General features: G+C 45.0%; 1 protein-coding gene across 1 annotated transcript; it reads left to right on the forward strand.

The window, feature by feature from the left end:
• Window positions 1-996: 996 nt before the first annotated feature.
• LOC129343642 (aurora kinase A and ninein-interacting protein-like) lies at window positions 997-12,276 on the forward strand. The gene is made up of 4 exons (XM_054999973.1): window positions 997-1,037; window positions 3,553-3,677; window positions 7,827-7,953; window positions 11,420-12,276. The coding sequence occupies exons 2-4, from the start codon at window positions 3,585-3,587 to the stop codon at window positions 12,274-12,276; spliced, it is 1,077 nt and encodes a 358-aa protein (XP_054855948.1). The 5' UTR covers window positions 997-1,037; window positions 3,553-3,584.
• Window positions 12,277-12,914: the final 638 nt, after the last annotated feature.

Raw genomic sequence — 12,914 nt, forward strand, 5'->3', positions numbered from 1 at the left:
CGTGCAGCTGCCACTAGCAGAGCTGAGCCCTACTCACATTATCTGTTGCTTAGATTAAGATACAGTGGTATTTTCTTATCAGAGGGAAGAAAATGCCATATTTAGACTCAAAAGTACTGGCTGTCTTTCTGGGGTTAGGAGGTGTACCTCTGTTTTTTTCAACCTTGGACATAATCCAGCTCTACTCACATGCCCCCAGAGCTCTAAAAAGTAACAGTTCCAGCTTCTAGGAGATTGATTAGATCCAGGGCTTTTTTCCAGCAGGAACGGGTGGAACAGAGTGGAACCTCTTGAAAATGGTCACATGGCTAGTGGCCCCGCCCCCTGATCTCCAGACAGAGGGGAGTTTAGATTGCCCTCTGCATGAGCACCGCAGAGGGCAATCTCAACTCCCCTCTGTCTGGAGATCAGGGGGCGGGGCCACTAGCCATGTGACCATTTTCTCTGCGGGCAACCCGCTGAGTTCCACCACCTCTTTTTCCAGAAAAAAAGCCCTGATTAGATCAATCTATTTGGATAGAGCAAAATGTGCCTCCACATGCAGTACATTAAAAAAAATTAATACAATATTAATTTAATATTTAGAATAGGCACTCCACCCCCTCCAAAGAAGGACTGCCTTAACTGTGACTGGTGGGCATTCTCCAAAAACAAACCGTGCTTGTCTTCATCAGAAATATTTAACATGAAAATGAGCGAAGATTTAATTGACTCAGCCACTAGTCAAATCAAGCTTCTGGACTCAGATCCTTTATTATTATGCTGCGCAACCTGGAGCTTTTATGCCAATTGTAATGAACAGAATCAGTTGCATCCCCCAAAATTCTAAGAGATCTAAGATGCTTGTAAAATTGCCCCGGTCATAATTGTCTCCCCGAACCTCCCCTTCCCGTGCATCTGGGCGGGGCGATTGGAAACGGCGGCGTGGCAGCCTCTTCTGCTATTGGGCCCGTTTAGGCGGAGGGGGCGGAGCCTGGGAGGCGGGAAGAGACAAACCTGGAAAGTTTCTCCCAGTTGCACGGAGTGGCTGTTTGCAAGTAAGTTGGTCGGGCTCAGGGTTTTTTTTTCTGTTTTTCTCTCCCTGACTGAAGGCGGCAAAGCTATGCTTGCATGCGCACAAAATTCAGTGGCCATTTAAACAAAGCAAGGTGCCTCCCTTTTGTGCTGCGATATGCTATGGCCGGTGGGGCAGCTTTTGTATGACCCGGGGCGGAGGGAACTGCTTCTGCTCATGTTGAAGGTGGTGCTACGAGCTGACTCTCTGTCTTGGCCCGACTCATCTAGTGGCACCTTACATTCCAATCACGTTTATTTAAATGTGAACTTTGCTGCGTCTCAGCCCTCTTTGTCAGACAGAACTGGGCTGGGAAATCGTCCTAGGAAATTTGGGGAGGAGTCAAGGCTTCCACCTCAGGAATCAAGTAACATGGAAGATGGTCAAGACAGACCATGTTTACTTCCAAATAATAATGGTTAAAACTGCAGCCTTAAATTAGGAAGAGAAGGGGGTGTTGGATGCAATGTAAGGAAGTGACCAACCAAAATATATCATATTCAAATTCACTTCCGGCGGAAGCTGCACCAAAGTGCGGTTTACAAGGTCATTGTTGTCTGCTCTGACTGGCAATGGCTCTCCAGGGTTTTAGATGGACGCCTTTGACATCACTTCGTTCCTGATCCTTTTATGTGGAGCAGAGGTAGACTGACCCTGAGATCTTCTGCATGCCGAACACGTGCTCTGCCACTGAACTGTGGCTCAGTACGTGAAGCTGCCTTCTACTGAATCAGACCCTTGGTCCATCAAGGTCGATATTGTCTACTCTGACTGGCAGCAGCTCTCTGGTGTCGAATCACCTCCTACCTGATCTAGAGATGCCAGGGATTAAACCTGGGACCCCCTGCGTGCAAAGGCCATCTAGTCCAGCATCCTATTTCACACAGCATGCACATTGAGGAATACTTGAAGCTGCCTTATATTGAGTCAAACTCTTTGTCAGTATTTCCTGTTCGGTCAGTGATGCTCTTGGGTTGTCACAGAATAGTGCAGGGCCATGCAGGTTTGCCACAGACCTTCCCGGGACCTCTCCCCACCTCCCTACCTTTCCCTCCCTGCTCTCTGTCACCGCTCAGGTTCTGGGTCATTAGTCAGTGCAGGCCCTGATGTATGGCCAGATTTGAGGCTTGAAGAACCCAGGCAGATTGAACAAGGAATGGTTGATTCAACAAATACTGTAACAAGTAAATAGGAGAAAAGTTATAAAAATGGGGTAGAGTGAATCCAGGGCAAAACTTGTCAGGAAAGAAGCTGGCCAGAAAACAACAAAGCTCCCTGATGCAACTGCCTTCCTCAGTTCCTACTCTATCTCACTATCTAATTTTGCCCTCTCTTTTTGTGCAGGGCCTTAGTAATGCTCTGTTAGAGCTCTGCCTCCTACACAGATTGGTGTCTGTTTTCCCTCCATTTTCTCCAGTCCAGTCCTAAGGCTTGGAAGGAGCCTGGAACATGGAGGCCTGTAGGAAAATTGGCAGCAGGCCTGTTGAAAAATGTACACAGGCCTTTGTGGAAGAAAAGCTCCCTCGAGCCCTACAGGCCCAGAATCATGAAAGGGCTGCCTGGCAGAGGCATTTCATGTTAGCTACTACCTGAGGCTTTTCTATAGAGATGGTGGGGATGTGAACCTGGGGCCTTGTACATGCAAATCAAATACTTTGCCACTGATCCGCAGCCCTCCCTGTTAAATCTGATCCACCAAAAATGAAAGGCCTTTCATCTCACAATATGCTACAATAAGCTTGTTATATCATAGCAAGCTTTTCTTTTGACTTTGTTATCTAGCTGTATCTGAAGAAGTGAGCTGTGGCTCATGAAAGCTCATACCCTACGGCTAATTTTGTTAGTCTTACAGGTGCTACTGGACTCTTGTTCCTTTCCTTTTATTTCCCAGTAACCATGCTGAGAATTACAGCCTGAAATTGGTGGTTTGGATTTTTGCTTTCCTTTTGTAACAGGGCGAAGGGTTGTGAAGGCTAGGATCTTGTAATAGATGAGTAGAAGAGGGCCATGTGGCAAAGAAGGAAACGTCACCAGTTGCAGCTGTCTTGTGCGGCCACCACCAGGTTTGTGAGTGTGGGTTGGCTTGCTAGTGACCCATTCAGAGTTGTGAATACCCTGGAATTTTGCAAAACTTGCCACCCTGAGATATCTGAGGCTTTATTATAGTGAAATTTAACTGGAAGGACTTCCTAATATTTCCATGGCAACAGATACTGGCTGTGCTTTAGCTCTGAAATGTTAATTCTGCCTGGACAAAAGCAGTTGCGAGGGGTACAGAAGAGGGACTGCAAATTGTAACAAACGCCAGGTGAACTGGAAAGTGTGCAAAGAAATTGAGAAGATAAAATATGGTAATTTGTCTAAAAGTCACGAGATAAGAACCCAGTGTTCAGCCGGATGCTAAGCCATTAGGGTGCCCAGCGCTGTTGATCATTGCAACACCTTCCTTGCAATAAGGACTAGAATCTTAGAATGCTGCCTCTTTTGTTTCTTCTTAGGCTACAGAAAGTCCCTCGTCATTTGAACACAGATGAAACGGAAGGGCAGAAGCCCCACGGAGCAGCAGCATGAGGCTTGTGATATTTGGCTGGATCCTTCGGCCTTCAAAAAACGTAAAATGCAGGTAATGGGCTGATAGGGCTAGAAACATATTTTTGTGTCCCATACTTTTTGATGCCATGTCTACACAGGGCTGGCAAAATTTGGCAGTAGGCCCAAGTGTCTAGGCCACGTGGCATCTGATTCTCCAGCTGTGCAGTTCTAAAATAGCTGCATTGGTGGTCCATGGGTTGCCAATGTGAACCTTCCTCCTGGAGGAAGGGAGTGCTTTGGATGTCTGCATTGGATTCTGTATCAGTGAGGGGAGGCAGAGAGGGTGTGGGATTGCTTTTTTGAGTCTTTAGTGTTTTAATTCACAGAAACAGAGACTGCATTAAGGTTTTGTATATGTAGCATTTTAGCCATCAGCTGTACCAAACGTTTTGGATACATTCTGCAAGGGGGAAAGCACCACTGTTAGTGGAACGGATCCAACTAGGGGCGACATGGGTGGTGACCCAGAGGCTAGGCCTTTTGGGTGATGGCTCCTCAATTGTGGAATGCCTTCCACACAGCAACTTACCTGGCCCCTAGCTTGTTAAGCTTTAGGCCCCAGGTAAAACCATAGTTTTTCATCCAGGGTTTTAGTTAATTGTAAGTCTGTGTTAACCTTTGCTCAGAGATGTGGGGTGAAAAATTTTCCACTGCTTAATTTTTCTGTAGAAAAGTTCCATTTTTAATTTTTTTTGGGTGGGGGGGGAGAAATATGTGCAATACCTTCCCAAATCTAAACCTCTTTTGGTGCTTTGGGAACATAAAATACATCATTTATAACATTGTATTAATGGACATATTTATAGATTTGAAAGTATAAATATCTTATTTTTTTACAAGCAAAATTGGAAATACACCCCGTATTAAAGCAAATTTATTGGTTTTATTCCTATTAAATCATAAGAAGAACCTGCTGGAGCAGAGCAGTGGTTCATCTAGCCCAGCATCCTCTCTCATACAGTGGCCAAACAGTTACATTGGAATGCCAACAACAGGCCACAGAGGAGGAGGGGGCCTTCTCCTGATGTTGCTTTCTGATACTGGTATTCAGAGGTTAACTGCTTCTGAATGTGGAAGATCCCTTTAGTTATGGCAAGCAGTCACTGATGGATCCATCCTCCATGGATCTGTCTGCACCTTTGGCTATCACTACATCCTCTGGAAGTGAATTCCAGTTTAATTACTCATTGAGTAAAGAAGATGTATTTCCCTTTCATCAATACTGAATATATTGCTCATCAAATTCATTGGGTGTCTCTGAGTGCTAGTATTATGGGGAAGAGAGAAAAAGCTCTTCCTATCCATTTTTTTCCACTTTAGGCATAATTTATAAACCTCTGCTATGTTCCCCCTTTTTTCCTAAACCAAATAGTCCCAAACTCTTCAGCCTTTCTTCATAGGCTAGGTACTTCACCCCCTTAACTATCTTAGTTGCCCTCTTCTATACTTTTTCCAGCTCTACAATATCCCTGTTGAGATAATGTGACCAGATTACGATATGGGCTGTTTTATTTTTCATTCCTTTTGCAATACCCACCTCTCTCAGTGGAGTTTGCCCTTTTCACCACTGCTGCACAGAGTCGACATTTTAATGGAGCTATATGCTACAATCCCAAGATCTCTTTTCCTCTCATTCTCAGCCAGTTCAGAATCTATTAGCATATATTTAAAACTAGCTTGATACCCATGCTTCGCTATGTTATTTAACCACTTTTAATCCAGTTACCACCTTTCTTCAACTCTCTGCAGTTTCCTTGACCTGATTTTTACCTCAGAACACAGAGTTCCACAGCTGACCAATCAGAGAGAGGAGAGTGCAAGCAGGCAGGAGCCTGCCAGCCACACAGAAAAGCCAGGCCCCACAGGGAGATTGGAAACCTGAGTGAACTTTGAGGGGAAGATGGGGAGGTGTATTTTATCTCAGGACACGTTCAATGATTGCCAAGAGCAACTGCATACTGTTTAAAATGTGGGGAGCGAGGACCAATCAGGGAGCATATGCAAATGACCTTTGTGTTCCAACTGTCTCTGGGTGGGGAATGAGGTGTGGAATGTTGTGAGCCTCAGTCAGCCTGCATATGTAAATGACATTGAAAGTCTGGCCCAATCAGGGAAAAGTGGCCAAGTTGGCAGTTGGTGGGGGGTGGGGGGAGCAGACAGCAGCCTGCCAGCCATACAGGGAAGCTGTATCCCTATGGGCAAACACATTTTACCCCCTTAAGGGGCGAAGTTCTTAAAATCCCTTCTTATTGGGTGTTTATATCATGAAAGGAACGTTCTCCCCAAATTTCATGTTTCTAGTTCCAGGAGTTTGGGTTGTGCGATGATGAGTCAGGACATTTGTCTTTATATATATATAATTAGGATTTTTTTGTTCCAGTGTGCATCACTGTGCATTTGCCTAAATTTAACTTTATTTGCCATGTTGTTCCTAACCCATCCAATTTAGAGAGATCCTCTTGCAGATCTTCATGATTCACCTTGGTTTTCACCATCCTGAATAATTTGGTTCCAACTGCAGACTTGGCCACTACACTGCTTATCCCCAATTCCAAATAATCTGTGAACAAACTAAGTTGCAGTGGTCCCAGTACTGATTCTTTTCAGAACCCACTGCTAACTTCATTGCAAGAACTAACCATTTATTCTTACTCTCTGCGTCCTGCCATTTGACCAACTTTTAATCCATAAGGTCTGTCCCATTATCCCATGATCCCTTGTCAAAGACCTTTTTGAAGTTGAAGTGTATGATGTCTACTGGATCACCCTTATCCACAAGCTTGTTACCTTGGCTCAAAGAACTCTAAAAGGTTGGTGAGGCAGGACTCCAATGCACAGAAGCCATGCTGATTTTCCTTCAGCAGTCTTTGTTTCTTATGCGCTTAATAATTCTCTTTAACAACCATTTCTGCTAATTTACCCAGGACAGATGTTAGGTTAACTGGCCTATAATTTCTTGGGTCCTCCAGGATCACTTTTAAAAATTGGTGTGACACTTGCTTCTTTCCAGCCATCCAGTACAGAGGCCAATTTTAGTAACACATTTAGTATATCAATAATTTCACCTTGGAGGCTCCTTAAGAACTCTCAGATGTATGCCATCTGAACCTGGAAACGGACTCATTTTCAGTTTGCCTACTATAACTAGAACCTCATCTCCGGTTCCCTCAATTTGACTTGTTTCTTCAAGGAGGTGGAGGTGGGGTGTTGCCAATGGATCCTGTATCAGCCAATTTGAAACGATGGAAGCAAATCATTTTGAAGTGAAGGAATGTATGCTTAACTGCTGTTGTGAAGCAGGTTGAGGCTTCATCTGTGATAATGTATGAATTCAAATAAATTTAATCCTGACAAGACATAGGGTCTCTGGGTTAGTAGAAAGGCTGACCAGCAATCTCCCGTCTTAGATAGGGTTCCACTCCCTCTGAAAAGTCAGGTTTGGAGCTTAGGAGTACTGCTTGACGCAGCGGTCACCTTTAGAAAGCCAGGTGGCTTTGTGTGTGTTGGCCCAGCTTTGGCTGATGAGTCAGCTGCATCCGTTTCTGGTTCAGTCAGATCTAGCCATCGTGAGCCATGCCTGAGTTACATCTTGACTGGACTATCGCAATACACTCTACTTGGGACTACCCTCAAAGACAGTTTGGAAGCTGCCGCTGGTGCAGAATGCTGCAGGTAGACTGCTGGTTAGGGCCAGCTATCAGGAACATGTGACCCCAATATTACAGCAACAGCACTGGCTACCAATCTGTTCCTGAGTCCGATTAAAGGATAAAACCAGCACCTTGAATCGGACTCGCATAGCTTTGGACCAGTTATCTGAAGGACTTTTGTCTTCTATAAGTCACTGCCCTTGAGTTAAGATCACAGGGAGATCCTGACTGTCCCATCAACCAAAGGTGCTCGATTGGTGGATACATGGGGGGAAGATCTTTTCAGGGGCAGTCTCACGATTGAGGAATGATCTCCAGTGCATCTGGCCCCTTCAACCTCTTAACTTCAGGACGCAGCTGAAAACTTTTATTTAGGACAGCATTTTAAAAACTGGGTAATTAACTTTTAACAGCTGTTTTTGTTTTTACATTGTAAGCTTCTTTGAACACCATTGGAGGAAAGGTGGCTAATAAATATTTTAGATAAGTAAGTAAAAGTCTAACCCTGTATTTTTTCTATTCTCACCCAGACTCTAATAGCTAAGTCTGCATTAAGGGTGAAAAACAGGCCCTTGCTGTACCCTGGTTCAGAAAAAGTGCCGCTTCCCTTCACCAAGCAAACTACCATCTCCACCTTCTTCAGGAGTCAGTCATCAGGTATGTGGGTTTTTTCACCCCAGAGGCAGCAACTCTCTGTCCTAGACATTTGCAATGGGATGGCGGAGGTCCTTAAATGGCTGAAGAGCAGGCAGGTGGCAGATTCCTTCTTGAAGTCTGTATTTGTTTGAGTCCAGTGAGTTCATAACAAAGGAATCCTCTCCAAAGGTTGACCTATTCTTGTCCACACCACTAAATGTTGCATTTTTTAGAGGCAAAGAATTGAGTATTCATTTGAACCCACATCTTGTGTGTTACACTAAGCTGGCTTGTCTTTTATCCGCCCCCCTCCCCCGCATCTTCCTAGAATCCCAATACCCAGCAACTTAAAAGCTGGCCCACACGTGGTTAGGCAGATCTTCACATAGCAGACATTGCTACAGTACAATTCTGCAAACCCTGGGGAAACGCTCAGGTTTGTTCAAAATAGTGGATTAACATCCGCTTAGTTAACAACGTCACCACATTTGTAGAGATTGCAAAACAAAGCAACCCCCCTGTAGCAGCTCAAAAGATGGGTGCAGATATGTAGTGGTGACAGCCAATTATCTCTCAGCCCACTTGCTTCCTCCCTGCCATTTGGTGCACTGGCAGGAATGGGGGGAGCAGCATGTGGGCAGGGAGGGCAGCCCATGGGGTAGAGGGGTAGGGCAGCAGCACGTGAGAAGCAGGGATAGGGGAGACAAGCTGGTGGCAGCAGGCCAGAAATGGGATTCTTCTCTCATTCCTTACAGGACCTTCTGTGCTGTTAATCCTTCAAACAGCCCAATTTTATTCACTTAGGAGCCTGGAGTGAATCCCTTGAGTGAGTGAAAATGTGAAGGTTTAAAGTGGGCTTCAAATATACTAGAGCAAGGTGTGTGGGCAGGGGGAGGGAGAAGAGGCTGTGTTTCTGATCCAACTGCATTCAGTCCTGGCGTGAGGAGCTGTGTGAATCCCCATCATCAGTAAGCACTGAAAAGAGCAGCTGAAACAGCAGAGCAGCTCTATTGCTCCGATTTATTTGAAGCTATGCGCCTACAGCCCAGCTGGTGGATCAAACCAAACCAGTAAAATGCTCACAACCCACTGGAGAGCTTGTCGTCCTCTTTCCAGCTAGGAATGACAGAGTTGCTGGCTCTGCTTGCATAAGGCCCAGGTGGAAAGGAATAGATGAATACTCTTTCGCAAGTATCTTAAATACTAACAAGTTAATTGCTGTGTACCAGATGTTTCAAAACTTCATGGGCACTAGGTGAGTCACTTAATGGTAGACAGGCTTCTCCAGGAGAAAGCATCTTGGGCTGGATGCCGTGCAACTGTTCAAAACAGCGTCTTGCGCCTTCTGGCGGAGAAATAACTTTGCTAGTGGAACAGGTCCACAGGATCTAATTCTGTGCCTTTTGCTATGGACTCTATCTTCCATAATGGAGCACTGAATGTGCTTTTTCATGAGTGGGCTTGGATACCTGTCACCTTGTAGGGACTGACTACACCCTCATCTCCCAGTGCCCTTGGGACTCTCAGAAAATGGGTCAAAAGTGAAAAGCTTTCGTGACGGTCTGGAGGCTTGATAGCCACTGACTGTATACAGCACACAATTTGATGAAGGTCTGTATGGACTATTAAAGGCACCTGGCACAATATGGAATGCTGCAAAAGTATCTTGTTCCCAGTATGACCACTAGCCAGTGAATGTTCATGTTGTATCTCTAAGGGCAAGGAAACCTAGCAGAACAGGGGTATTAAATACTGCGGTTCTTACAATGTTGTAGCAGCTTTGAAAATGTTTTGGCTGAAAAGTAGTATCTAAATCGAGCAGGTTTGCTCCTATGGATTGGTTCTGCTTTCAAGGCAAGGTGCCTTTCCCTAAGGTAAGAGCTGTTGAGTCAGTGGAAGGTACCTCGCTCCAGAGGAAGATGCTGCTGCTAGCAGAACCAATCCATAGGAGCCAAGCAAGGAGCTCCCAGCAAAAACATTCTCACCCCAGTCTGGGAAGAGAAATTTGAAGCCTTGTCAGATTTGTACGACAAATTTGAGAGTTGGTGGCAGTGCTGATTTAAGATGACTTAATCTAACCTTTCTTTCTAATGTTTGGAGACTGCAATTCTTGTCATCAGATTATGGGGATGGGGGGGGGGGGGCGGGGGAGATTTGCTTCCTGTGGTATTATCTTTCAGTGTTGTATTGTGATGTAAATACAAGCTCTTACTCAATGAGTAGAAAACCAGAGGCTTTGGTACAGTAACCCTAAAGACCTTGAAGAGTAATACTTTGCTGCTAGGGAAGGTTTGGTATTTTTAATAACTTGCACATTGGTAAAAGTTTTGTAGAAGGTTTATTAGTTCACACGGCTATTGCACCTTTCATTGTGAAAACACTTCACAGAATCACACACCACCACACATAGTGTCCTCCGAAGTGGCTGTCCTGCTGCTGCTGCCCAGCAGGATGCTGGAACATAGACTGAGGTGCCTGCCCCTACTGCAGCTGATGCTTCATTGCTTTGAAAACTGCGCAAGCAACGTGAGGTGGGTTGGAAAAAGTGGCTGAGGAGGGCAGTGGAAATTGCCTGGCCTTGTGAGCCTCTTTTCCCTGCTGCAGCCCCTCAACCTCATGTGACTGTAGGAAGGTTGGACGGCCGAAGTCTAAGCTGCTTATGGTTTCGATCAAGAGCTTCCATGGGCTGCTGCCATCCCTCAGGTATACCAAGTGTCAGTCGTTAACATTTACAGAGTGCTTTTTTTAGTGTTCAAGTTGCACAGAAACATCTTATTATAATCCTTACAACAACCCTGTAAGGTAGGTAAGATTTATTATGGCCGAGAGACTTGAGCCAGGGAGTTCCCAGTTTACAACACTGATCAATGATTACACCCCGTCCACTCTAGTTTTTCAGCATACTACATTTAAAACAAAATAACACTATGAAATCGCTGACAGGCAAGCCTCGTATGCCCTGGAGTTCACTTTGGGATACAGATCTGAGTGTGAACGAGTGTCATGGGCCATCAGTTCTAACACCATTTTTATCTGTAATTATTTGTGTTTTCTAATTTTTTTAAAAAATGAGGAATTTTTGGTAGTACGCAAGACAACTCACCCTCCATATAGCATGCAGCTAAAGCTCTTGCACAAGTCTGGTCCAGAAAGAAGGAAGCAAGGTTTATGCCATGAAATGAAAGACAGCCTCCCCTACAGTTGTGCAAGTGCGTGGGAATGTTTGAATGTTCAACTGGTGCAGAAGCTGACTGGAAGGAGGCAAGGCCAGATCAGTGATTCATGCAGAGAAGCAGCTGGGTATCTAAGTGGGCTTCCAAATGCCTTGTGTGATGAAATTCTTAGGGCACACACCATGAAAAAATGGGACATATTTGACCTCCACGGAGAGGGGTGAGGTGTATGTTAGTCACTTGTACTTGGCAGTCCTGAAGGCTGCGTCTGTTAGTCCTGTCTGGCTCAATTAAGATTTGGTCTTTTTTTCCAGATGAAAAGAAAACCAACACAAACAGAGGGCTGTTGAGTATCGCATCGAAAAGTGACTGCAGTCTGCAAAGATGTGAATCACTTGAAGGGGAGAGAAGCCAGTTGGCAGCCTCGTTGTTTCCACCAATTCAGGAATTCAAACTCATCCAGCATTATACCCATCAGACCTCTGCTCAGAGTGACAGCAGATCGATGGCTCTGGCTAAGGAAAAATCTACTGCAGATGACAATTTAGACTCCACCCAGCGCCCAGAAGCAAATGGGGTGACTGAGCATACTGCTGTTGCCAGTTCACCTTTGAGAGGGAAAAATGGAGGCCAGAGAACATTCAACACCCCTTATTCTCTAACTAACCAAAACCGGAAGGCTCTGAGAAGAAATGGAAACTGTTCTTCCCACAGCAAGAACCACTTGAGTGATTCCTCAGATTCTGAGAACATTGATTCTCGGTCAGATAGATGTGGCACAGCCATGAAGTGGAAAGGCTTTAACCAAAACGGAACAGGGATTCTCTCAGAAATAGCCCTTTGCAGTTCTGATAAAGGGTCCAAGAATAGCCAGCTAGGATGTGCCACCTCTTTGTTCAGTCAAGACTCTGAGGGCCACAGAGTAATTTCTCACCGCTTTTCTGGAGAGCAAAGAAAACTTTGTTTGCCAAAACAGCCTCTGCAGGACAAAAGCAACCAAGGAGCCAGCCCAGCCTATAGAGACTGCTTTGGGGCTTGTTTTCCTGCACAGAGTGGGCTCCAGCTAGCTGCAGGCATGAACTTGCCTGCTCAAGCAGAGAATAGACTGAAGTCATGTTATGACTTGCTATTCACAGAGGATTCAGAAGGCAATAGAGTCATTAAGCACTGATTTGTAATTGCTCAGTGGCATGCAGGCCTCGTTGCAGAAACTTGTGCACATGATATTCAGGTTTGAAACTTAAATAAATAAAAGATACACTAAATATATACCTTAGGGCCTTGTGATTATTAAATAAAGGGATATTTCATAATGGAACACTGCAGTCCTTTTCTAGCAGCAAACTATGCAGCTATGTCCACCTGAAGCTACATTGGACCAAGTCCTCCATTGTATAGTCTACTCTAGTTGGCAGCCTGTTTCAGGCAGGAAATGTCTTGTCCAACATCTTGGCATCCTCTAACTGGAGGTCAAGGACTGAACCTGAAACCCTCTGTATGTAAAAGCACATGCTCTGCCACTCATCCCCAGCCCCTCCTGAAGTAATAACTTATTTACTTCCTGGTGTGAATCGCTTGGGTGACATGACAAGCAGGGCTTTTCCTATCGTTTAAGTAAACACATTTTCTGGGGAAAGTCTGCTACTGCTGTGCTAAGAGGCGAGTAATTCAATTTGTAAATATTGATTGCACAGTATAGTTATATGAGTGTCATATTAGGATCTATGAGACCCGGTTCAAATCCTCACTGTCACAGAAGCTTGTTGGGTGACCTTGGTTCCAGTCACACACATTCAGCTTAACCTACCT

The sequence above is a fragment of the Eublepharis macularius genome, chromosome 15 (genome assembly GCF_028583425.1).
Source record: "Eublepharis macularius isolate TG4126 chromosome 15, MPM_Emac_v1.0, whole genome shotgun sequence".
Classification (NCBI taxonomy): Eukaryota; Metazoa; Chordata; class Lepidosauria; order Squamata; family Eublepharidae; genus Eublepharis; species Eublepharis macularius.